The sequence below is a fragment of the Neovison vison genome, chromosome 11 (genome assembly GCF_020171115.1).
Source record: "Neovison vison isolate M4711 chromosome 11, ASM_NN_V1, whole genome shotgun sequence".
NCBI classification, from domain to species: domain Eukaryota; kingdom Metazoa; phylum Chordata; class Mammalia; order Carnivora; family Mustelidae; genus Neogale; species Neogale vison.
The window spans coordinates 27,157,268-27,183,433 of record NC_058101.1 but is presented as its reverse complement, the minus strand read 5'-3'; the positions used below and the strand labels follow the sequence as shown (position 1 = coordinate 27,183,433).

At 43.6% G+C, this 26,166-nt stretch overlaps 1 protein-coding gene across 4 annotated transcripts in view; it reads left to right on the top strand.

The window, feature by feature from the left end:
* DCUN1D4 (defective in cullin neddylation 1 domain containing 4) overlaps positions 1 to 26,166 on the top strand; it is a 70,674-nt gene that overhangs the window by 36,621 nt on the left and 7,887 nt on the right. For all 4 annotated transcript variants that reach the window (XM_044225818.1, XM_044225817.1, XM_044225820.1 and 1 more), the window contains exons 6-8: positions 4,484 to 4,554; positions 9,347 to 9,438; positions 16,214 to 16,322. In XM_044225818.1, the coding sequence (XP_044081753.1) occupies positions 4,484 to 4,554; positions 9,347 to 9,438; positions 16,214 to 16,322 (272 nt within the window). The remainder of the gene's footprint in view (positions 1 to 4,483; positions 4,555 to 9,346; positions 9,439 to 16,213; positions 16,323 to 26,166) is intronic.

The following is a 26,166-nucleotide window of genomic DNA, read 5'->3' as shown; positions in this document are numbered from 1 at the left end:
CAACGAGCAATGTGATTACAACTAAATCTCAGTGCAGGCACGAGAAAGACCATGGCTAAAAGAGAAAAATTGTTTTAAGTAGCGGAATTATGGGTATCTTTTAAATAACGTTGATTGACAAGGTATAGTTTACGGTTTTTAGGATAAAATACTACTTTGGGCAGAGTCATGCCCCTGCAAGGCATATGGTTAAAACTTGCTTTTTAGAAACAACAGAGGCAAGTATTGTGGGTAATAGGACAATGGCATCACGTAGAATATGGAGGAAAGGAAGAACCGTGGAGAACTTAACATAACAGCCACACAGTATATGTCAGCAAACCTCCCCTGAGGGCCTGCTGGGCGCCAGGCTCTGGGGTGCACTCAGGCCAACAGACACACCTGAGCAGCATTGTCTTTGGGCCGAACGCTGGCAGAGAGAGGCGTCAGTGGCCAGGCTGGAGGGTGGGCAAGGTAGGAAAGTCAGCCGGGACCCACCAAGTGCCTGTGCGCAGGCCTGGGGAAAAGGAGGCACCTTACAAGGCGCAAGGCTCAAGGTTATGGCAGAAGAGCCCTTTCCAGTTGGGAGCAATGGAAACCAAAGACAGGAATTTTAAATGAATTATAAAGTAACTTTTTTTTTCCACATCTGCAACTACCTCTCAAGGGGTCCTCCCAGTAGATACCAAAAAAAGGCATCTGTTCCTAAGAACAAAACCTCTTAGCATAATAGGAACGGGTGGATATTTCAGCACAAGAAGAATTCTTCTTGGCTCTTGTCACTGGAATCTTTACAGTAGTAGAACCATGGCCAGGACAGTGACTCGTACACACGCTTCCGTGCAGGGAGGTGATGGAAGACAGGCCAGTAGCAGAGCGCATGTGCGGGCCCTCGCCTGGGCAGACCACCAGGTATGCGAGGGGCAGCATTTACCGGCCTAGCCTGAACCCATGTGTGTCAGCAAACTGATAAGTGATTTCATCGTGTATTTGCGCATACCTAAGTCCGAGCAGGACGGTCTGAGAGGTCCTGTGCCCGCCTGGTAGGAAAGGGAGAAAACACCTTTTTCTTTGTAGTCTCCTTTGCCCTGACTTTGTCTATTGGAGCGTTTTCCCATGTGGCTGTATTCCTGTGTCATTTGCAGAATATTTACGTGCTGCCCATGTGTCGGTGTCCACACCCTCAAAGGCAGAGCGTGCAGCCTGTCAGGTGGTAAAATGCTGAATGTGTTTTCATATGAGTGAAGAGATATAAGGGTGCTCACCCCTGGCGATGCTTATTTGCCCATGTTTTGGAAATGATGAGCCAGTGCTGTTAGACAAGAGATGGAAAGAATGGGGAATAAGTCATTGGAAGGGAGCAGGCAAAAACGAACATTGGCTGGAGATGAAATGATCAGATTCTCCCTGGAAAGCCACAGAGAATTTCATGGACGAACAGAAACAGCAAATAAACATGGACCTATTCCATGCCTGTAGAATTCTATAAGCAACTTATTTTGGGAAGGCTATTTAAAGGACTGCTTAATAAATGATTGTCTCTGAGGAGTAGGGAAAGGTTGGAGGGGACACTTGCTTTCTAATTTTTTTTCACTTTCACTTTGACATGAACTTTTGTATCGTGTGTGTGTTAATGTAGCAAAACATAACTGGATTAAAAATGCAGTTCTTTTATTTGGATAATAACTTTTATTATTGTCTTATTGTTTAAGTATTATTTAAAGATTTCAGTATTGAAATTTTTGTTTGAACAATAACTTTACCCCCAGTCATCAAGATAAGTAAATTAGGACTATGTAGAAAAACCTGTAAAATAAAAGGAGAAAAAAAGAAAATCCCTGAAAAGGGGAACAGATTTGAATATGTGAAACAAAACATTTTGTAACAAAACAGCACATTTGTGATGCAAAGGAGAATAACAACATGCAGAGAAAGTATTTGCCGGTGGCTGAGTTACAAGGGAAGGGCCTGGGTTTGACTTGCAGGGAGCCAAGGCTTTGAAGCAGGGAAATGACATAAGACTTTCCAACAAGCCCTCTAGGTGATTTCAATATTCATTTTATGTTGAGGACAGCAACCTTATACATTTATTGTTGTTTATTTATTTTTTTTTAAGTTTTTTTTTTAAAGTAATCTGTACATCCAACGTAGCACTTGGACCACAGCCCCAAGATCCAGCGTCACGTGCTCCATGGATCCTGCCCCCCTAGGTGCCTCTGTATATCATTATTTTGTATTGAAATTACTCCTGGTTGGCTCCGGTGGTTAAGCATGCAACTCTTGATCTCCGGATTGTGAGTTCAAGCCCCACGTTGGGTGTACAGATTACTTTAAAAAAGAAAAAAAAATGAAAAAGAAGAAAAAAAAAATGGAATTACTCCTATGCTCTGTCTTCCTTCCTGGAGGGCAGGGCCCATGTTTTCTCCGTCTTTAGCAAAGGTCCACCGTGTGTCAGATCAATGTCATCTGGATGAAACAGAGCTATGAAGATGGTGGGATTCTGCAGGGCTTGCTAGATCTAGGGGGCTGTGCAGAGATTATAGAGCGACTCCTGTATTCCACTCTTCTCTCATTCATTCAGTATGCTTTCTAAAAGCACCTGCTCCGTGCCAGGTGGGGTGCTGAGGGTCCCCTGGAAATACAGTAACTCTTACTTTGGAGGAATCATGAGGGAAAGACACAGGAGCCAGGACTTAACACAGATGGGCTGCATGTGAGAAGATGCTCCTGGAATGACGGGGTCACAGAGGACTGCCCCTCCCAGTCTCTGCAGGGGGGCGTCGGGGGGAGTGGAGGACTCCCTGTCTGGTTTCAGTCTTCAGGACTGAACAAGCCGGCCAGCTAACACTGGGAAGGGGGAGAGGAAGACGAGCTGAGGCCACAGAGAACAGTCTGGTGTTAGGTGTGTGGCAGGACGTGTGTGCGGAGCAAACCACAGGTAAGTGTTTCTGGGGCTCAGTTTTTATTCATTGAGGACTGCTTATTGATTCATTTTGTTCTAAGAAACTTGAGCTGAAGGTGGAGAGATGAGAGGCTGAAGAGGAAGGGAGGCTCTAAATCGTAGAGAACCTTATGGGGTATGCCAAACTTTGGATCTCATCCTCGGGGAGTGGGGAGCCACTGAAGGGCTTGAAGCCAGCATGGAGGTTTATGTCTGGGATGGCTCCTTTAGGTGGCTGTGTGCAGGGTGGGTCGGGGGGTGCGGGGCTATGGAATTCAGAAGATCCCAAGGAGACTGCTGTGGTCATCTGTGTGAGAGAATAAAACCTGAACAGGCTAGCACAGGATAGGTGCACCTCAGAAATATTTGGAAGGCAAAATTGGCATTGCACCTGCTAGTTGACCGGATGTGGAGCATGTAGAAGAAGGGAGAAGTCCAGGATGACTCCCAGGTTTCTGTTTGCTGGTGGGGCCACCAGCTGAGAGGGACTACGGGAGGATAAGCAGGCGTGGCATGGAGAGATGATCTGGTCAGTGAGGTGGTGGCTGAAAATGAAATGCAGGAGGTGGCTCAGGGCAGAAGATGAGTTCAGCTGTGGCCGTTCGACAGGACGTGGTAGACAGTCCCAAGCTAAGAGGGAAAGCGTGGGCCTGAGAGCTTGAGCGCCCTTGCAACTTCCTTGGCAGAGGGTATAGAATGGACTAGGAACTCCACACGTCAAATTTAACAAGTTGGGAGAAAGCAAAGGAACACATGAAGAGGCCAAAAGAGAAGTAGGAGGAAAACCAGATGAGAGAGGGTACTTCCAGAAGCTGTGGGAGGAGGCAAACTTTGTGAAGAAAGAACTCCAAAGTTTCAGATAGCACGGAGAGTTCAGATAAAAACCGGCTGTCTGTTAGATTTGGCAGTGGACGTGTCATTGGTGACCTTGGCAAGAAGAGTTTCAATAGAGAGAGAGGAGCAGAAACTAAATTGCAGTGGTTGAAGAATGAATGGGAGATAAAGTAGAGATAGAACATGTAGGCAGTTCTTTTAGGAGGAAACAAAGCTGAAGCCAGAGTGGGAAGAAAGAGGCTTTATTGCCTTATCAAGAACAGAAAGACTGCTTGCTTTTCTCCTACGGAAGAGAAGTAATTATGTTATTTCCCAGTTAATTTTGTAAAGAATGTTATGTGTTTCTCTGTTGGGTTTCCGGAGATTATTGTATATATTGAAATTATCACCATAATAAGATAGAGCTCTGAGCTCCTTGAAAGAGAAGGAGTTTAACTCAGGTAGCCTTATCTCGAGACACAAATTATGTGTAGCCTGTGTCCTCAGGTTGGAAGACGTGGCAATAAACTGACTTAAATCATTGTGCAGAGCCGAATTCTTTTAAAAGTAATGGAAATTCCAGAATATTTTATAGTTTATACTTGGTGACTTCTTTTTTTCAGAAAGGATTATGGCCAGTGTTACTTGATTTTAGTTTCCTTTAATCATATTTTAACTGTATAACATTACTATAGGAGTAATAGTGTACCTGGTAAGATTAAATTTATAAAAGGTTTCATTTCATCACAGGTACTGATGATGTCGTAGGCCCTGAAGGCATGGAGAAATTCTGTGAAGACATTGGTGTCGAACCAGAAAATGTAAGTGTAGCCTATTAAGGTAGGCAAATCAGCTGACTATTTTCCTTACCTCTTTTGTCCCTTGACAAATAAAGCAACAGTAAAAAAGTAACGGTGTGTGTTATTTTTATGAAGCAATCTAGGCAACAAGTTCCAATCTAATTTGATTTCTAAGCATAATTTTTTTGTTGCAGTTGGTATGGTGTGACTGATTAGTCATTTTTTTCTTGTTTACGTTCTTGTATCTGAAAGTCCTGGTTATAATAAAGTAATTAGGCTAAATGTTTAAAAAGTGGTATGGGCCTGTGTGCTTTCAGTGGGAGATCAGTTTGGAGACTGAGGCACAGTCAGTCTGTCCCCCTCTGTCGTCGTTCCCGCCCAATGTAGAGTTTGTCCAGATCTTTGAATAATTAATTATTCATCAGGGTTTTGAGTAGGTTGTAATGATCAAGAATTTTTCATAGCTTTTCCACTTCTGATCAGATTTAACAGGGATTACTTTTTAGTATATAAAGGCCCTAAATATGTCCTTAAAAAAATTTAATTAGAAGTTACTTTATACAGTTAATTATTTTTTCTTAATTCTTATCATCATGGTATTGTTGAACATTTTTTCCTGTTCCTACATCATCTCTCTTACACTAAAATGAAAAACGATACTCATACAAGTGCCTTGGCTCATTAATCATGCAGTCTAATATTGCATTAGCCTCCGATTTAACAAATCTGTCTTAGCTCCTAAATGAATTTATGATCTAGAAGAGATCTCAAGAGATCATCCCTCTCATTCAGACTCCTCTTGGCAAGATTGCTGGTGCCCATGCTCTTAAAGACCACTGGAAATGAAGACTTCACACTTTTTCTTAAAACTTTTCTTTATCCTGGGGTGCCTAGGTGGCTCAGTGGTTTGGGCCTCTGCTTTCAGCTTGGGTCATGATCTCAGGGTCCTGGGATCAAGCCCCACATCGGGCTCTCTGCTCAGCGGGGAGCCTGCTTCCCCCCCCCCCCCCGCCTGCCTCTCTGCCGACTTGTGATCTCTCTCTATCAAATAGATAAATAAAAATCTTTAAAAAAAAAAAAAAACAACTTTTCTTTATCATTAACATTTCTATGCCTCTGTCCTCCCCCAACTCCCCCCAACGCTTTACTTTTTCTAAAGAGCTTTTAGCTCATTACATGGATTTCTGTCTTTATATTTGTTATTTTAATGTGATCTAGTTCAGGGATCTTAATAAATTATTAAGCCTGCTCTAAAGGTTTAGGGACAGCTGGGTCAATACAGAGTATTTGCTTGATGAGGCCCATAGACTACTAGTCATAGACACAGAAAAGAATATTTCACCAGCTTTATGAAGGAAATTTCCTGATGGTGACTGGGCCAAGGTTGGCAGAGTGTTTTCTGGCCTGAATGGTAAGAGGGGTAAGAGTGAGTTGGGCCCGAGAGCGGACCTAAAGGAGCACAGATGTCAGCCTGGATGGGAGGAGGGGTGGACAGCAGGGCCGGGAAAGGAGGAGATCAGGGTGGCCAGTGTGAGAGGCATTGCAAGAGGCATTGCCGGAGCATTTCCTCCCGGGGCAGGGAGGCCTGTTGGAGAGGAGGCAGTGCTGCCCTTGATTCTGGTTCTTCAGATAGCTGTACTCGGTTACAGAGCTACTGTTAGTATCCTTTTGTGGAGCAGTGATGAGGCCTTTAGTTCTCGATTTCTGTAGGAAAAGAAATAGTCTTGAAATGTGAAATCACACTGAAGACCAGGAGACCGAATTCAGAATATTATCCTAAAATATTTATTAGCGTGCTTCAGTTCTAAGACACCAATAGAAGTTACATTTTATATCATCACTAAGAAAGAAAAACACGTTGCTAAGTAAACTGATATGCATCAATTGTGAACACATCCCAATATCGGAAGTGTTAACATGTGAAAAATAAATGATGAGATATTTTTTTAAAGGCTTGTCTGCTCTGTTGACTTAGCACTTGAAAACACTTTAAAGGTAGGTTGTAGGGCACCTGGGTGGCTCAGTCATTAAGTGTCTGTCTTCGGCTCAGGTCATGATCCCAGGGTTCTGAGATCGAGCCCCACATTGGGGCTCAGTGGGAAGCAATAAATAATGAATAAAATCTTAAAAAAAAAAATACCTGGGTGGCTCAGTTGGTTAAGCAGCTGCCTTCGGCTCAGGTCATGATCCCAGCGTCCTGGGATCGAGTGCCACATCGGGCTCCTTGCTCGGCAGGGAGCCTACTTCTCCCTCTGCCTCTGCCTGCCTCTCTGTCTGCCTGTGCTCGCTCACTCTCCCTGTCTCTCTGACAAATAAATAAATACAATCTTAAAAAAAAAAAAAAATACAGGTTATAAAGCCCTCTCCTTGCCTGAGACTTACAGCTTATAAAATTTAAACAGGCTCGTAAAATTCAAATGTGCTGTCATTTGAATGACAAAATCAACAACAAAATCCTTTATTTAAGTAATTAGCATCCTGATTAGCTACCATAAGAAAAAGTCCATTTTGTGTAAAGAAATACTCATTGCAAATATCGACTTGGCTTTTTAGCTACATTTCTTGCATATTTGTGTGTGTGTGTGTATGTGTGTGTGTGTGTGTGTGTGTGTGTGTGTGTGTGTTTCTGTGTCCTAACCATTGTTTTAACTTAACAGGTGTTTATGTGAACTTTAAATCTCTCCAGTAGAAGATTGAGTATACATATTATGTGAGAAGATACCAAGTTTGAATTAGAAAATGTGGGTCATTTCACCTAGGTAAATTGATATGCCAGAGTCAAAATTCCAAGAAAAGCTAAGGGTTAGGGAGAGATCCACTACTGTGTAAATATTTGGAAGAACGTGTAAGCTCTTTTTGGGAAGTTCTTCTGAGTAGCCTCCTGGTCTCTTAAGTTAAAATTTTTTAACCTGTTAAGCAATGGTATTTTGTGATGATATGCGTGGTATGTGGAAATATTGGTTTACTAATCAGTTCTAGCAATCTACCTAGTAATCTATACTTTTTTAATCTAAGAAATGTAGTAACTTTAAAAATTGACATGTATTGATTTAATTGAGATTTGGTGCAAGGGCTTAGAGAATCAGTTCTCACAGATAATAATTTCCAAGGTGGAAATTTCACCATAAAGTCAGCATGAAGAGAAAGCTTTTCATTAATCTTGCAGTTAGAAATTAGATAAAACTGGACATTTTTAGTCTACAAACTAGCTTGTTGGAGAACAAAAGGACAGACTTGCTGCATCTCCTAAATACTTTTGTTCTGAAGTACTTAATGTGTGTGTTGGCTCTCAGAGGCTAATTAAATCATCTCAAGTGATTTCTAATTGACTGCTTGCCTTACTTTTTTCCTGTTATGTCATCCTCTTACCACCATCACTGTCGGACCCAGTGGGGCCATATGGCTGGTGGCTTGATGTTTGGGGAAGTTCTTCTGGTACTGAAATGAAGCCTTCGAGTCCTGTGTAAAGAAATCAGATTAACTGCCAAACATGGAACATGTTAGTCCCTGGCCAATGTTTGCAGAAACATCTGTTTTCTTCCCATTGTTTTTGCTGTTCTTACAACAGGCAGACACGTAGTCATTTGTCAGTGTATAGCCCCGGTTCAGAACTTGGGTGTCCCTTAGGTATGGCCAACTGTCCAGAGAGAACCAGCCCCACAGAGTGGTGGGGTGGTCCTAGCAAATCCCCATCCCTCTTCTTTACCTGTCTAGGGATGGCCTCCTTTCCTTTTCAGTTACTTCTCGTCTTTTGTTGGGTCTTTGAGGTAGACGAGATGGGAAGGCTTCCTCCTCTTCCACACTCATGGATGGGCAGGGTCAGCTCTGTCGCTGTGCGGAGCCCTGGATAGTTAGAAGCTGGACGTGCCTTTGAAACGTTAGCTTCACACCTTCAGGCATTTATTAAGCTCACCATCAGGAGCTGTGGGCCATCTTTTCTCTAAAGCTGCTAAGTCATAAGCTGTGCCGTAAACAAGAGTTTTTGCGGTTCCTGATACCGCGTTTCCGAGGGTTCCCTAGAAGCCAGAGCAGTGCCCCACTGAGAAGTGATGGGGCTGGGCCACTCAGCCTGTGCTCGGTCCAGGCACCACGCTTCTTCAAGTGGAATGTTGGGCTCCTCTGAGATAATTTTCCTCCAGTTAAATTCACAAACATTAGTATGTGTCTGTGATACGACTCCATTATTACATATGACCCATCGCCCGCCTTTTTATTTTTGTAGCCTGCTGCTCTGCACCTGCTCTTCTCACTTAGTAAACCTTGGAGATGGTTCCCCATTTCTGCTGATGGCTCTACTTCATTTGTCTTAATGGTGGCATAGTATTTCTTTGTGCGGAAAGCATTCAACAAGGAAGTATTTAATTAGGCCCTTATTAATAGATGTGTGGTTGTTCTCGGGCTTTTGCTACTGTAAGTAATACTGCAGAAAATATTGTTGAATAATAACATCTTTGTATACATGTATCTGTAAGGTAACTTTCCATAAGTGGAGTTGCTGGATCAGTAACTGGTTTTAATTTTGGTAAATATTGCGGAATTGCGCTTTGGAGTGGTTAATGGCTTTACACTTCCACTATCATGCATTGTAAGAGTTCATGTTCCTCCCAGCCTTTGTCAGCAGACGGATCATCAAACTTTTTTTTAGATGTTTTCCAAACTAGAACGCATCTTTGAAGTTACCCTGTTCATATTTCAATGACTAAACTATCGTAAACACAGGCATCTGGAAAGTAGTTGATACGTTTTAATTCCTCAGATCTGTCTTTCTCATTTGATTGGTTGTTCTAATTTTTTTTTGTTTGTTTTTATACAGGTAGTTATGCTTGTCCTAGCTTGGAAATTGGATGCACAAAACATGGGTTATTTCACTCTGCAGGAATGGTTGAAAGGAATGACTTCTCTACAGTAAGTCCGGAGGCTGCCCTGGGAGTGGAGTTGTGGGGGAGGCCTCCATGCACTCCCCAGCTGGCTGTTTCCAAGGGAGGTTAGGGAGCCCGGGCTGGGAGACTGGAGGAAGCCAGGTGATCTGGCAGACTTCCTCTGTGGCCATAGGTGTAAAGACCAAATCCCATTTTTACATGGTGAAGAGGACATTATGCATGAATTTAAATTAAAATTTTTATGGAATGTATATTGTTTATTTTAGTATTCTTCTAGAGCAGATCTGCCCAATAGAAGCCTCTTCTCGTAGATGTGAGCCAGTGTGTCATTTTAAACTTTCTAATAGTCCCATTAAAAAAGGTTAAAAGAAACAGGTAAAATTAATTTTAATATATTTTATTTAACTCCAAATATCCAAACTGTAATCAGTATTTTAAAAATTAATGAGCTGTTCTTTTTTTCATATTAAATCTTCAAACTCTGGTGCATGTTTTACATTTCTGGTCCACCTCAGTTTGCATTAATGGCATCTGAAGAGCTCAGTGGCCACGTGTGTCTCGTTGCTGTCCTATCAGCACAGACTTAAAGCTTAAACAGTAAAGGCGTAATAGCATCTGGCTTTCAGGTGGGGGGAAGACTTTGACTTGAGTTTAACTTAGAAATGAAAATATTTGATATCTTCTATTTTATATATTCTGATGTTAGCTTTGGGAAAAAATGGAACGTCATTACGCTGGTAATTAAAAAGTGATAATAGTGATTCTATTTGTATTACCTGAGCCAGAATAAGGGGAAAAAAAACCCAAAAAACCCCAGTGGTTTTATGAGTTCACTTTCCACGCATGCGTGTGTGTGTGTGAGTGAGGGAGAGCACACACTAAGAGTTTCATTCAAGAAAACAGTTGTTACCCTCTGCTGGGCACTGAAGGATACGGTTGGGACGGGTACGTAAATATTTCCGTGGTCCTAGAAGGTGAAGTGCTGATTCTTAACATGGTAACTTTGATCTTTTTTTTTTGCACTTCAACTTGGAATAATAGACTTTGATATTTATTGGATTGACATTGGAGTGGAAATGGTTTTATGGTTTTATTGAAACAATTTGGAACTTGCCAACTTACTAGCGTCATACATTTGTTACTGATAAAAATGCTGTCTTTGCACCTGGCTGTAGTAGTTGATTACGGTTTTCACAGCTGCCTGGTGAAGAAGACAGATCAGGCTTTCTCCTGCACATTTTACAAATGAGGAAACTGAGGCTTAGCAGGGGTACATGATAAAAGGGGCAGAAAGGAGAAGAAGGCCCCAGACTTCTGATTCTTAAGTCAACATTCTTCCTATATCAACTATTGTCTGATGGCGAATGAGTTTTAGGTAAAAGTCAATAGCATGGTGCCTAGAGTTTGAGGGGTTAAGTCCTCTGAAATCTCTTTTTAAAAATTGTGTTTTTGGTGTTGGGCACATCTCCTTGACAGTTCTACTCACTTCCATGGTTTTCCTCTCTGTCTTTCTCTGCTGCCTTCCAAACATGGTACAGGATGGCTGCTCCGTTATAAGGGTCCTTGTCTTGATGAAGGCATGGCCATATCAAGGTTTTATTTCATATCAAGGCTTCAGAGGAGGCACCGTTCTTATTTTTCAGACACACTTTCATTTGTCTTAAGAGGGAGTGCTGAATATCCAATTTACGTCATTCTGGATTCTTCTTGACATTTGCCTTTACCAAAGAAAGTTACACAATGCCAGGCTTTTCCCATGTGGGGGCCACCTTCCCTGGGAAGTGCGCAGCTCCCTGGAGGAGGTGTGCATATGTTTGGGGGGTGCAGAGGGGGATTACAAGAACCCTGCTAGTTCTTCGTTGGGAGCCCTGGTTAACACTTGGTGTGACACACTTGGTGGCAGATGCATTCCTGTACGAAACTTGGCCCTTCCCATTTGGGGCGGAATGACAAGCCCGACCACTCAGGACACTGAGGAGCCTGCTTTCTTTCCTCCTTGTGCAGCTCTCAGACAGCTTTCCCCATGAGGAGGGAAGAGATAATTACTCAGAATAACCTCGAAGGTTCTTTATAGTTCAGAATTAGCATTTTCATCTTGTCAGGTTTTAAGAACCTCCATTCCCCCTCCCTCAGGCCTCCCTAGAGGCATCATTTGAATGGCCAGGACGTGCCAAGCACAGTGTTTCTACATCCTGGGGAAACAAAGTCCATGAACAAGATAGTCCGTTCAGGGCAGGGTCTCGGAAGCAAAGTTCAGGCAAAAGATCTAAAAGTAATAAGGCCACTTTTCTCTAGGCTTCTTGAATTGAGTAAGTACTGTGTTTATACAGTGTGCACGCCCAGTAAATAAGGACAAGAAGTAAGGATGGAAACTAATCACTCATAGGCTGGAAAGACAGAAGGTGGTCCATCTTCTGAATTACTTGTTTTGTCTTCTGTTTTGGATTTTTTTTTTCTTTTTTGCTCTCTTTTAGTTTTATTAAACGTGCCTAGGGAAGTGTTTTGAACTCAAACTGGAATTAAAATTATATGACAGTACCTGTATTTATAACATTTTAGTATATTTGATGAAAATGCTAAGCTTAAAAAAAAAATGGTTACTGTACAGTGGGAAGGTGCCAAAGACAGCCAGCCCATGGGTTTTGGAACCAGAGGTTTGAATGAGCTCCGCCCCTTCCTGGGTGTCTCTGCCAGCGCCCCTCGGGTCAGGAAGGGGGAGTGGTGCGCTGTGGTTCACACCTGAGGTCTCAGAACTCTGCCTGGCCCCACGGGGCCATGTCTCGTGAGTGTTGGAAGGAGTGACAGCAGCTGGTGGGGGACAGTCATTGCTAAGCTTTGTAGATCCTTCTCAGTCAGAAGGCACAGCTCATTTCAGTCGACTCTTTGTTTTGCTTATCGCCTTATTGCAACATGTAGGCTTTAGGTTACGTCTGATGAATTAAGCTTATAGGGATGTTCACCCTAAACAGAACAGAAGAGTGTCAGAGAGGTTGCTGACTCAGCATAGAACTGACGAGGGGCCAGAAAAATACCTGTGGCTAAGTGAAGGGGTAAAGGCCTTTCCCCAGGTAATAGAGAATTTACTTTTGGTTTCAGAACCTTTGACGCTTACTGTTCCAGTTTCTGGTGCTTCTGAGTCTGTTACAGGAGCAAAATCACAAAAGAAACCATCCCACGATAAGTGCACATTTTGTTTTGGGAGGTGATGTCCCTGAGTGGAGTGGCATGGTCTGTCACTCTTGGGCTTGGGCCAGTAGGAGTTTTCTCACTTGTGCTACAATGAAAAGCAGGGAAGATGGGCTGAAGATGTGACTGCTTTCTGGAAAGTCTCTGGCGGCTCGCTTCAGTGCCCCAAACTGGTTTCTTCACAGGCCCTGCTCGTGATCTTGTGGAGTGACCACTAGATGGCGATCTGTGGCTCAAACAGGGTCGCTCAGCAGCCTGTTCCCTGATGGGGGTCAGTCTAGAGACTGTGGGGCATGACCCCCCCTTTTAAAAATTATATTACATTAAATTAAATTAAATTAAATTTTATTTTTAATTTTATTTTTTCAGTGTCCCAAGATTCGTTGTTTATGCACAACACCCAGCACTCCATGCAATAGGTACCCTCCTTAATACCCACCACCAGGCTCACGCATCCTCCTGCCCCCCTCCCTTTCCAAAACCCTCAGTTTGTTTCTGTCCACAGTCTTTCATGGTTTGTCTCCCCCTCCGATTTCCCCCAATTCACTTTTCCTTTCCTCTTCCCAATGTCCTCCGTGTTATTCCTTATGCTCCACATGTAAGTGAAACCATATGATAATTGACTCTCTCTGCTTGACTTATTTCACTCAGCATAATCTCTTCCAGTCCCATCCATGTTGATACAAAAGTTGGGTATTCGTCCTTTCTGATGGAGGCATAATATTCCATTGTATATATGGATTATGTCTTCTTTATCCATTCGTCCATTGAAGGGCATCTTGGCTCTTTCCACAGCTTGGTGATTGTGGCCATTGCTGCTGGGAACACTGGGGTACATATCAGGGCCCCTTTTTAAGCAGATTAAACCCTTTATTGATGATATTAGACCTAAACCACATCACTGTCTTCGGTACATCCACGAAGTGAAAATTATACTTCGGGCATTTTATGCTTTACACTCCAGACAGGAGCTCTGGGTGTCTTTCAAGCAGAAGGATGTCTTTGGCCGGGGTGGGGGCAGGACTCCCAGGCAGGCAGCTGAGCTTCATTCACGTTTGGCCTTGTGGTCCTGCCCGAAGACTCGCAGCTCCTTCCTTTTCTGTTAGCTGTGCAGCCAGAGCTCTTGTCTAGGTGAGGGGTCCCTGCCCTCGAATCTGTTGCAGCAAACATCTTCTTCCTCTCATTGGGCAGGAGTCCCCTAAACCACCTGCCCATATCTGGCCGATGTCCTGTGGCTTTGGTCCTTCACCTGCCCTTCCAGTGAAGAGCAGAGACCTCAGCCTTAAATGTTTTGGGGTTAGCTGGTTGCTCTCCTCTTTGACCCTCCCCCATATTATTAATAAAATATTGTTAGTTATGTATATATAAACAATAAAAAATCAAACCATACAGTAGAATGCCCAATGCAGAGATAGCTTGTTCCCCTCCTGTTTCCTAGACTCCCACTTAGTGCTTTCTTGTATGTCCTTTGAGCCACTGTTCACCCCACATTTGGGGTCTGACACTAGATCTATCTAGGCTATCAACATCTTTTTTTTTTTTTTTTTTTGTCTTCCCCAGTCTTTCTCTATAGAGATCCAGAGTGGGCTTTTCAAGATACAAGCCCAGTTATTGTGGTCTCTCCCATGGTGTAGAGGGTGACTTCCATTTTTTTCCTAGCATTCAATTAAAAAAACAAAACAGTCTGGACCGCAAAACCCTTTACAGCCTGGCCCCACCTCCCTTTCACTTCCCCTCTTCATCTACCCTGTCTAGTCACAGTGGTTTCCTTTTCATCTTAACTTGGCATGCCCCCCCTTCTGCCACTGGGCCTTTGCACGTGCTGTTCCTTTTATCTGAAAGACCCTCTCTGCTAAAAATATTTGGTGTCTGCTTTTAACTGTCAGCAAACATTTCAGTCCCTTCAAGAAGCCTTTTCTGACTTCTAAAATACTCTAATTGTTATCTTTTTTTTTTTTTTTTTACTTTCTAAACATCAGGAAGAGATAGAGGACATTCTAAATTGTTGTAGATTCATAGAAATGAAGCATTTACTCTAATTTTTGGCTTTTAAATATTTTATTATCTCATTAGATTATGGGAACTGTTTTGTAGTTAGCTATAAAAAAGAAACCTTTAGAGATTTATTGCTAAAATAGATCAGTGTGCTCTAGTATGAATCATATTTTAGTATATCAAGTATATAAAATGTTTACTTTGATAAGACTTACAGTATGCATTATTTATACTTAGTATAAGGAAGCACATCCAGCACTGAAAAGGTTAATATCACTGGTAGAAGTGGTGACTCTTGGTTCTCCTTTTTAAGGGCTAGATATTAGGAACAGAAAATCAGTTTGTAAAAATAGCCAATTAGTCTGCTTCCTTAGGAAAAATAAACCGTGTGTCACTTACCTGTAAAAAATGGGTTTTTATCACCAAAACTCCCTGGAGAAATAGCTGATTTCAGGTCTAGGGTAGAGATAGTACAAAGTGAGCTAGGATGTCTTGTGCCAGAAGCAAGGACGTGCTCAGAGACTGACGGGGACATGTCAGAAGGACAGTGGCACCAGCTTGGAGGGGCTGCTGCCCAAATGAGGACAATTTGTGCATCACAAAGATGAAAGGCAATGCAAGATTATAACACTGAATAAAAAGCAAAAATCCTTAAGTCCAGAAGAGAAGAAAGGGGGTGAGTAGAACTTCTCTTTATAGAAGAGCTCCAGCCGGTAGTGTCACAGCAGGGGAGAGTCAGAAAAGTCACCATTTCACATCTTCAAATTTGAAGTCGATTCAAGCAGGTGGGTGCTAAAGCCACCAGATGAAAGTTGTTGAGGAACAGGATTCAGTCTCAAGATAGCAGCCCATAAATTATATACTATTTCAGAGGAGGGAAAGTACCTGTTAGTGGAGAATCTGGGGGATGGTACTTAAATTGAATGAAGCAATTTAGAATCACTCACAATGGGCCAGACTGACATTAGGAGCTTCCCCATGGGACACAGGGAGAAGGATCTCATGGGCAGTGTTCTTACCGTAAGTAGTTAGCTGAAGTATAATCCTAGGGAAATTATCTGACAAACTGGGATTCTGCAAAATGACTTTTTTCGAAAATGGCATCGTCAAGAAAGACAGAAAAAGGCAGGACGCCCTTCTAGAGACTAAGGAGATGAACAGCTAAATGCAGTACATGAGCTTTGATTGGATCCTGGATCAAGAAAAAGCATCTATTAAGAAAATTGGGGGAACAATTGGAAGTTTTGTATATGGGTTGTACATCAGCTAAGAAAGTTCACATTGGTAAAATATTAAGAGTGATGATGGTATTCATACGTTCAGGATTGAAGCATCGTAATGTTGGCCAGGTACTTTCAAATAGTAGCTGGTACAGAAAAAAAGTGCCTGTATGTGAGAAAGTACAAATCTGATAGTATTTGTTATGAACCTAGGGGATGGATATGTGGGTGCCTGTTTACTATCCTTTCCATTTTTCTTTACATTGGAAATTTTTTTAAGTCAAAAATGTGGGAAAAATAAGATCATCATGAATGTGTTCTTCAGGTATTCTGTTTTATATAACGACCCAGTTAAGAAAAAAACTCAGGTTATAATTTGCCTTTATTCTGTTTTTCTAGATGTGATACAACAGAAAAACTCAGAAATACTTTGGAATACTTAAGATCATTATTAAATGATTCTACAAACTTTAAACTTATTTACAGATATGCATTTGACTTTGCACGGGTGAGTTCTCTGGAGCCTATCCAGATGTTTCCCTCCCCCCACCTTTTCTTATTGCCTTTTGAGGTTTGTTTTTACATGCTGCAAGCAACAAAGTTGAGTAAGTTACTCCCAGGATGCTAGTTAGAACTTCTTTCTACATGTACGCTTTCTAAACTAATTGATTCTGGGCAAAAATGTAGCATGTTAGCAGAAAGCTCTGATGGCAGACCTTCAGTTCTTGAGATTGGCTTAGAAGTCATTTGCAAATGGGCATGCGGTAGACCGTTTTCTTAAATGTCTTTGAGACAGGCTTGGGAAAGCTTGTCATTCTGGTGAAACAGCAGACCTTCACCCATTGAGTTACCAGAGTAAACCACTCAGGTAGAATCCAGCTTCCCTCTGGATGCTGTGTTGTGTTTGGGAATCGTTTGAAGTTTAGACCCAAGCGGATTCCAGTGAACGTGACTCAGACATAATTTCTAGTCATCGTGCTGAAAAGTGAGCAATCTTGTTTGTCACATGGTGAGGCCCATCTGAGTGTGTGACCGTGGTTCTGCTGGAGTGAATGAAGTCTCGTTTTCTCAGCCGAGTCACCGTGGGTGGGGAGTCCCGAGGCTCGGGCTGGCGCTGTGTTCATTCACACACAGCCCACGGCCCATACGGTTATACTCTATTCAGGAACGGTGTTGTGGTCTCTGTTAGGCTTGTGCATTTGGTGGATTCAGGTGACGAGGCTTTCTTGATTGATTGGGTTTTAAAGCAGAGAGATCAGGGACAGAGAACTCTTTTTTTTTTTTTTTTTTTAAACATAGTCACCATGCTGATCTTTTCCCCTTTTTACATGCTTTGACTCTGGTAGGTCAGCCCCAAGGGTTTACTTGTCGGTAAATTCTGGTGCATCTGTAATAACACATTAGTAGTTCTCTAGCATGGCCTCATTTGTGAATTTTTGCATTTCTATAACCTACCAATAAAATCACAACACATCAAAGTTTATGTTAGAAATGATATGGTGCAGCTCAGACACAGTGTTGTACTAAATGGCATTTGTGAAGTTGTACATGGGAGTTATTTGCCTGATGCTTTTAGAATAGCTACATGGTTTTTAGGATTAACCACTTTATTACATGAGACCACTTTCCTCCCAGAGTCCGCTGTTCTTACTGTATGGGCGAAGTGTGTTTCAAAGCATTACAGCTTCTCACCAAAATAAGCCCTGTTTTCTAGCTTTTCTGTTTGGGGGTCAGAGATTGCTACACACCCGCTGCTTTAGCCCCGAGTTCCATTTTACTCCTCGCCCCGGCTTGCGACATCCGTGGCCCATCAGTGTGGCCTGTCAGTGTGGCCTGTCGCAGAAGCCCCCTTTGCTGGCCTCTTCCTTGGTGCTTCCACCACAGGCTCGCCACTCGAGGCCCTTGGTACTCCAGGCCTGCGCTGCCACAGTCACCTTGTTTCCACATCCTGTCACTTCTCATCCAGCATCCCGTCAGGAGGGTGTCCCTCGTCTGCCTTCAGCCCCAGGGTCACTGGGCCACCTTCCGGCTCTGCAGAGCCTGCCTTCCGCCCCCGGGCCTTCAGGGTACGTAGTGCTTCACCATGTATTCGGTGTGGCTGTCCCCCAACACACGGTGCGTGACAAGCAGGGGTGGGTTCAGCCTCCTTCACAGAGGAGGGGAGTGGGCTGCGGAGAAGCAGAGACATTGCACCGTGGTCGCGCCGTCCATCAGCAGTAGATTCGGACTCAAACCCAGGGTCTGGTCCCACGTCCAGGCCACGGGTCCCTCGGGTTTCCTTTCTCACAGGACACGTGTGTTGCGACGTCCAGCCCGCTGTTTGCTGAACCTGCTCTGGCCTTTCTGCTTTCTGCCCTTCGTCATCGGGCCCCCCGCCCGCAGCCCTGCTTGCGCTCCCACAGCTCTCTGCCGCCTCCGGCTTCTGGGCCCAGCCACCCGCATCCCCTTGTCCCCTTGCCCACAGCCTCCCCTGCCCTCACACCCTGGGGGTCCTGCCCCCGCCCACCACTGCCGCCGCCTCCAGCGCGGCTGTGGGGTTTGGGCACAGGCCTGCCTTGTCTCCGACGGAGCCAGGGAGTCGGCATTTTCCTTCTTTGCATCCCCAGTAGCAGCCGGCAGAGATCCTTGCTTTTACTGAGCGCTGCCAGTGAATTCATCTTACTGGTAGGTAAGATGACTAACTGCCGCCCATATTAGTCCTCACCAGACACATTCAGTTGGGCCAAAATACGCTCTGAGATGGCTCTGTCATTGGGCCCTTCGGTTCGGTTTGCATCACCGCATCCGCCATTTTGAGGTGGTGTACGTGTTTTCGTTGGCGTTCAGTTCAAGATATTTTCCATTTTCCCTTGTGATTTCTTCTTGGACACGTTGGTTATTTAGAAACGTGTCGTTGATGTTATTTTCCACATATTTAGGCCTTTCCAGGTAATCCTCACGGTGATCCCTGGTTGAATTCCGTTGTGGTCAGAGAACACACAGCACGTGTCATTTCAGTTCACCACACGTGTGGAGACTTGATCTGCGGTCCAGAGTACAGCCTGCCGCGATGAATGTGGTTTTGTGTAAAACGCATCAAGAATGAGTATCCTGCAGCTGTTCGGTGAAGTGTTTTATGACGGTCAGTTAGGTCACGCTGGTTGATAGTGTTGTTCCGGTCTTCTCTGTCCTTCTCGTTGTCTGCCTTCTAGGTTCCGTCCATACCGAGAGAGGAGCGTTGAACTCCCCAGCTTTATTCCTCCTGTCGTTTGCATCACGTATTCTGAAGTGCAGACATTAGGTGTACATACAGGTCATATGGTTACAGATTTTTAAAGCATTGATCCTTTAGCATCATGAAATGTCTCTTTATCTCCAGTAATGTTCCTTGTTCGGAAATTTACTTTGTCTGATACAGATACAGCCGTTCCTACTTTCTTTTGATTAAAGTCTGCAGGATCTGTCTTTTTCCACCCTTTTACTTTAAACCCATTCGTGTCTTTATGTTTAAAGTGGGTTTCTTACCGGTAGGATATAGTTTCCTATGGATAACATATAGACAGTCTGAAAATACCCTCTTGAGATGCTTAAACCATGTACATTTAATGTAATTATTGGTATGGTTAAACTTACGTCTCCTATAGTATTTTTTTCCCTGTTTGTCTCATCTGTTTTGTTCCTTTTTCCCCTTTATCATGATTTCTTGGATTGAGGTATTTTTTTTTAATGGTCCCATTTTAATCATTCCATTCCAGCATTGCCTTAATAGCTGCCTGTTTCATTTTTCTTGTGGTTGCTCTAGGCTTGATGTATACATCTTTATATTTTCACAATCTACAAATAATATTTTACCACTTTATGTATAATGCAAGAACCTTTACAATAGCAGACTTTCCTTTTGCCCTCCCATACTCTCTGCTACTGCTGTGGGACATTGTACTTATACTATAAATTTCACAGTATATTCTCTTAGTCTGTTCAGGCTACTATAACAAGATACCAGAGACTAAGTCGCTTATAAGTAACAGAAATCTGTTTCTTGCAGTTCTGGAGGCTGGGAAGTCCAGGGTCAAGGTGCCAGCAGGTTAGGTCTCTGGTGGTTGCCTGAAGCCTGATCTTGGATTGCTCTCTGCTGTACCCTCACGTGGCAGAGGGGAAGAGGGAGTTCTCTGGGGTCTCCTTTTAGAATGGCATTCACCTCCAGCCTCATGACCTAACCACCTCTCAAAGGCCTCATCTCCTACTACCCGTGACCTTGGGGGGTAGGATTTCCACATACGAATTCAGGGGGAGCCACAAACATCAGACCATAGCATACATTGTTATCACTTTTGCTTTAAATAGACAAAGATATCTTTTATGAGCCATGTTTGTGCTCTTTGACGTAGATCCACATTTCCTCCTGGTATCCTTTGCCTTCTGCCTAAAAAATTCCCTTTAACGTTCCTCATAGTACACGTACTTTCTGGCGGTGAGTTCTCTAAACTTAATTTGCCTTCGATACAGGAGGTGCTTCTCTGGATAAAAGATTAGAGATTGACTGTTAATATTCTTTAAATGATCTCTTTCCCTTGTCTTCTGTCTTAAATAGTTTCCGATGATAAGTCTGATGTTCATTTTTCCATTGAACACAGTGTCTTGTTTTGTAGCTGGTTTTATTCATTTTCTCTCCTTTCTGGCAAGTGGATTACGATACGCCCTGGCCTAATTTTCCTTCTTTTCATTCTGGTTAGGGATTGTTCAGTTTTTTGAATGTGTGGACTTATAGTTTGCATTACGTTGGGAAAGTTGTCAGCTATTATTTCTTCAGCATTTTTTCTGTTCCCCCTTTCTGTCTTTCTGGGTCAGGAGTTAACACCTGTGTTAGAAGCTTGATTTTTGTCCCACAAGCCAGTGATTCCATGTTCAGTTTTGGGGTCTCCCCTTACCCTTTGTAATATTTCTTACTATACCTGCTAATACTGATTTTTTCTTCTTCAGTGTCTAATTCTGCTGTTAATCCTGGCCTGTATATTTATCATTTTAGGTGCTGTATTTTTCAGCTGGATAAGTTCCATCTGAGCCTTTTTTATATCCATTTCTCTCCTCGTTATGTGATAATGTCTTCTCCTACCTTCTTGAACATCTAGAACATGGTTATGACAGGTGTTTTAAAAACTCTGTTTCCTGGTACCATCATGTCTCTCGTTTTTACGTATCTTTCTATTCCTTAATTTTTGTCTTGATTGTGATCATATTTGACAAATTCTCTGCATTCCTAGTAGTTTTTGTTTCTTTGGCTTTTGATTGGATGCCAGGTGTTATTGGTTCCTGAGTTTTGTTGTATTCCTTTAAATAAGACTGAGCTTAAGCATTTTCCTGGGGTACAGTTATAGTTCCTTGGAACCAGACTGATCCTTTGAAAGTCCTGGTCTGGAGCAACCTTCAGTTTTGGGATGATTCAACCCCACTGGTAAGTCTCTTTTGAGGATTCTACCCAAGGCCATGTGTATTAGATCTTTCCACTGTAGCTGGTGGGAACACAGGGTTTTCCGCAGCCCTGCGGAGGTCTGGGACTTTCTTCTTGCTCCTTTTCAGTGAGTGCTTGCTGCCTTCCCTGCACTCAGTCTCTTCTCGCACTTGCACAGATAAGTCCTTGGCCAATGACTAGGGGAGACACTCTGTGGATTTCCAGATACCTCTCTGTGTAGCCCCCGCCCTTGCTGGTATTTTGTCCCACAAATCATAATCACCTTTGCCTCCTTGAACTACAGCCTCTGTCCTTTCCAACTCAGCAGGAACCCCTGGGCTTGGTTTGGCTTCTTCCTCCTGTGTTCTGGGTTGGAACCTGCCTCAGAACAATGAGCGGGTATCACCCTAGGCCTTGCGTCCTATCTCCTTCTAGCGGTCATGGTCCTGTGCTGCCTGTTGTCCATCGTGTGACAGCCATCATTTCAGATAATTGGTCCAGTTTCCCAGTCTTTCAAAGTGAGAGGGGAAATCTGATTTCTCTTACTCCGTCTTGGTTGGGAAAAGTCCATCTCCTCTTTTTGCCCTCTAATATTTATTTTTTCCTTACTAAGAAAGAACTTCTAGAGGTAATAACACATAATTAACACAGCAGACCTTTTAAAACCAAACTTTTAATAGAAATTAAGCTTTCTTATTGTTTCAGTATCCAAAATATTTGCTATTATAAATAACAATGGTTTATGTTAAATACTTCTAATTATACTTTAATATATGAGGAAAGAAGCTATGATACAGTACCAGAAAATGGCAAGATGACCTCTTTGACATCTCTCCACCAAGATTATATAGCCCTATGAATGTGATGGTTTTTTCCCTCACTTTCAAACTTGTAGCCAATTAAAAATAATGGTTAGTTGTCATTATTTTTCTAACTTAATTTTTGACTTGAACTTATTTTTACAATCTCATGGATGTCTTAGAATTGTGAAACTTTAGAGCTGAAAGAAACCACAAGAGACCATGTGGTCCAGTGTTGTCATTGTGCAGATGTTGAGACTGGAAGCCAGAGAGGAGGGGACAGCACGGGGCTCTCCACGCTGCCTTCCCTGACTTCACACTGTCCCCATCTTGTGGTGTCTTGGTGGAGGAAGATGGTGGAACACACACATTCAGGGGTTGAAATGGCCAGTTCTTTCATACAAGTGGGCATTTTTGCAGAAGGGTTCCCCCCCTAATGTAAATATTATTACATAAACAAGTATCATTATATGGACTCATTTAAAATAAAACAGCCATTTTTTCTTGATTCCTTTCTTTTTTTAAGGATCTAGTGAGAATAAGATTGGACAAATGGAATGAGGTAAAAGACTAAATATAGTAATTTGTGTTGATCTGGGAAGAGTTATTAAATATGTTATATTTGGTTTTTCCTGTTTTCTATGGCAGAGGCAGGTAGCCAGCTGCGGTCACGGGGCGAGTGGACACTCAGAGCTTTGAGGAGGGGAGATGGTGGGCCAAGGGGGGCGCGCAGCCCCGTCGTAGCCCCGAGAGGAGCAGGCCTCGTCCGGCCTGGAAGGGAAAGGAGAGAGAGGGGACGTGGGGGGCCTCCTAGAGAGCCAGAGATGATCCGGATGGACAGACCGAGGGCAGGAAGAGGAGGTGGGAGGAGCCACCGCTGGAGGCAGGGAGGCCTTCCGTTGAGGCGCCGGGAGGAGCGGGCAAGTTCTCTGGCGGGAGTTCTTGACCCCGCACTCCTGGAGGTCCAGCTTGAAGAAGTGGAACCTGAGGGCTCCACGGAGGCAGAAGAGCCCGAGCGCCTCTTCCTGGGAGGCGCGGTCGCGGGCTTCGTGGGCGGCAGGCTGCTCTCGGCGCCGGAGGGTGCTCCGCGCGGCCGGTACGGCGCTCCCCGCGGCGGTCCTGGCGGTGCGCGCTTTGCGGGGGCAGGCGGGATGGCAGAGGTTACACGTCTCCCTCGAAGTGAAACAGCAGCTGAGTCATTTCCCTGCAAACCAGCAACGCAGAAGCTGCTAAGGAGCATTACCCAGGCCTGGCGCAGCGGCCCGTGTCGGCAGAGAGTCGGCCCGACGCCGACGCCGACCGAGTCCGCTGCGATCTCGGAGCCGCGGGTCTTCTCTTCTCACGTGGGTCGGTCTCTCCGGGCGTCAGCCGCGCAGTCGCCTAGTTTCCCTGTCTGCGCCCCCGCCGCACGCACCCGCCCGCCCGTCCCTCCACTTTCTTCTCCTGCTCTTCATTGTGAATTCGGAAGAAAACGGGGTGGTCCCCGGGGAGGATGAAAGTAGGCAGGCGGGGCGGTGCGCTCACCCCCGCTTCCTTACCCTGAGCCTCGGGTCGGCGGGGCAGACGCGCTTGCTCACCGCTACCTGTAAAGCTGCGGGGCCTCGGCTGCCGCTGAACCGTTCTCAGGGAGGTGCTGTGCCCCTCACCGAAGCGCTCGGGCGTGGACCTGATGGTTGATGACTGTCATTCAGCTCCCCGTGCCTCAGTTTCCTTATTTATAAAGTGGGGGTTCTAATAGCGCCTGTCCTAACAGAGTCGTCGTATTAAATGTGTTCAAGTATACGGCGCCTTTCACAGCTTTTGGTGCAGTTGAAGTAGTCCTTAAATTACCCTATAGAATTAGGAACAGTTGTTCAATTATTCTACACTGACATGGTTTACGTTGTCTGCATAGCTCAAGTTCCAAATAATGACTTGTTTTCCAAGAGTAGTGCTTACAGTCAGGGAATCTGTGCCAAGTAAAATGACAAGGAAAGACTGTTGGCAGATTTTTTTTCTTTTGTTTTAAAGGAAGTGTCAATAGTTTAGCTTAATTAAGTAATTGTTTTGCAAACATTGTTATCTTAATGAATGCTGGGTAAGTTCTAAGAGCAAAACTATTTCACTTTTCCCAGTGGAAGGGCACTCTTGGGTTTTTTGACATTTTGCTTGTTTTTTCACATGCATTAAAAAAAAAAGACTCCCACTTGAAAAACTGATTTATTGTATTATCAGTTTCAAAAACAGAACCGTATCAAAATTTGAGTTCTTTAGCGCTGTCTTTACCTTGCATTTGTTCCCTTAGGTAGCTATGTTTAGGAGGACTGCATTTTTGCTTTCTTTTTTATAATGCCAGTGGTGACCTAGAAGAATTGCAGGGCATGTGTCATAGGTCTTCAGTTTAGGCCTTTTGATTTCACGCACCAATTTCTGCCTTGGTATTTGCCATTTATGTTTGTGAGTTGTAGTCCCTGTCGGTTTCTTGAGTTCACCTAGTCTCTCTTGAAAACAAGAGGGATTTTTTTTGAAGGTTTTTTTTTTCTTTATACTTTTAATAATTTGGGGCTCCCCTTTTCACATACAAGTTTTTTTTTTTTAAGGTTTTATTTATTTATTTGACAGAGAGCGATCACAAGTAGGCAGAGAAGCAGGCAGAGAGAGAGAGAGAGAGAGAAGGAAGCAGGCTCCCTTTTGTGCAGAGAGCCTGATGTGGGGCTTGATCCCAGGACCCTGAGATCATGACCAGAGCCAAAGGCAGAGGCTTCAGCCCGCTGAGCCACCCAGGCGCCATATTTCACATACAAGTTTTAAGCTGTTAACACTTAGTGAAAATTGGAAATAGAGAATCTGGAAGTTGGGAACCTCATGTACAGAATATCTAGATACCTAGGTGGTGACAGATTCATTTTGTAATACCGCATTTACATATTTAAATCGATTTGTTTCTCTTACTGTTAAGTCATTTGAGCCATTTAAGAAAAAAAGTGCTTAATTTTCATATTTTACAAGAAGACTTATATTGGAACAGTCTTATATAAACAAAGGTAATTTTTATGTATATATTGAATATATGTAAATAGGTACTGCAACTTTAAATCAGACCTTGATAAACATCATCACTTTCTACATTCGCTGCCGTTAGACTTTAGCTTGAGGAATGCATTTAGTCCAGAGATGACACATAACTTCCTCAGATCTCCAGAGTACATTCCTTTGGTTTTACGGCTGCCCCACGAAGAGGCCTGATTCGTCTGTAACTGCGCTTTTAAAAATCTCTGTTTAAGGAAGACAGCAAGGCAGAATCTAGTTGTGTGTTGTAGGGAGTTAGTGTTAGTGTGTCTTTGGTGTCTAGAACCTGTTTGGTTCCTATTATTATTTGAAAAATAAAATTCTTTTCTAAGCTGTTCTCCTAGACAATGGAAGTGTGTGCAAGAGATACCCCCACTTCTTGGGTCAGGAGTAGGCAGGAAGGGAAGTTTGGTTTCTTCTCCTTTAGTCTTGATGGGCCTTTGGGGGTGCTGACGGACTCTTGACAAGACTGCCTCAAGGTCCTTTCTGCTTAGGTTCTGACCTTGAGATGCAGAAGTTTGTCCTTTGCTCCTTGGTTGCTCCAAGAGCAGAGGGTCATCGGGTCAGTGTTGACAGGGTACTATTCAAATTTCTCTCAAGGAGCTTCAGTATTTCTTTGCTGTACTCCTTGAATTTGTTAAGGTGATTTTTTTTTTTTCTTTTTTTAACTGCCCATGATGTCGATGGCTGCCTCATAGCATCCTAGAAGATTCTTTTCACTTCTGATTGGGAGCCCTTTTGCGGAGACTGCCATTAGGATCATTGTCTAGAACCCCCTGGGCGTGTCTCCAGTTTTGCTGGTTAGGAGATGTATGCTGTGGGAGCTCTCAGCCGTGCTGTTCCCAGGAACTTTGAGCGTTTCCATTCATGGTCATTTGCACTTAGTCTGTATCCCCCCCACTGGCAATGTTGGTTTTCAGCGAGATGCCACCGTTCAGACTGCGAGTGCGTCCATAATATCTTTCTCTTATTTGCTAGGCAGAAGATGGTGTTAGTGATTGCGAGCTGCCGGCTGGCACCCTTGCAGAGCAGGAGTAAGTGAGTGCTGTTCAGCTTCCGGTCCTGTGAGTCTGATG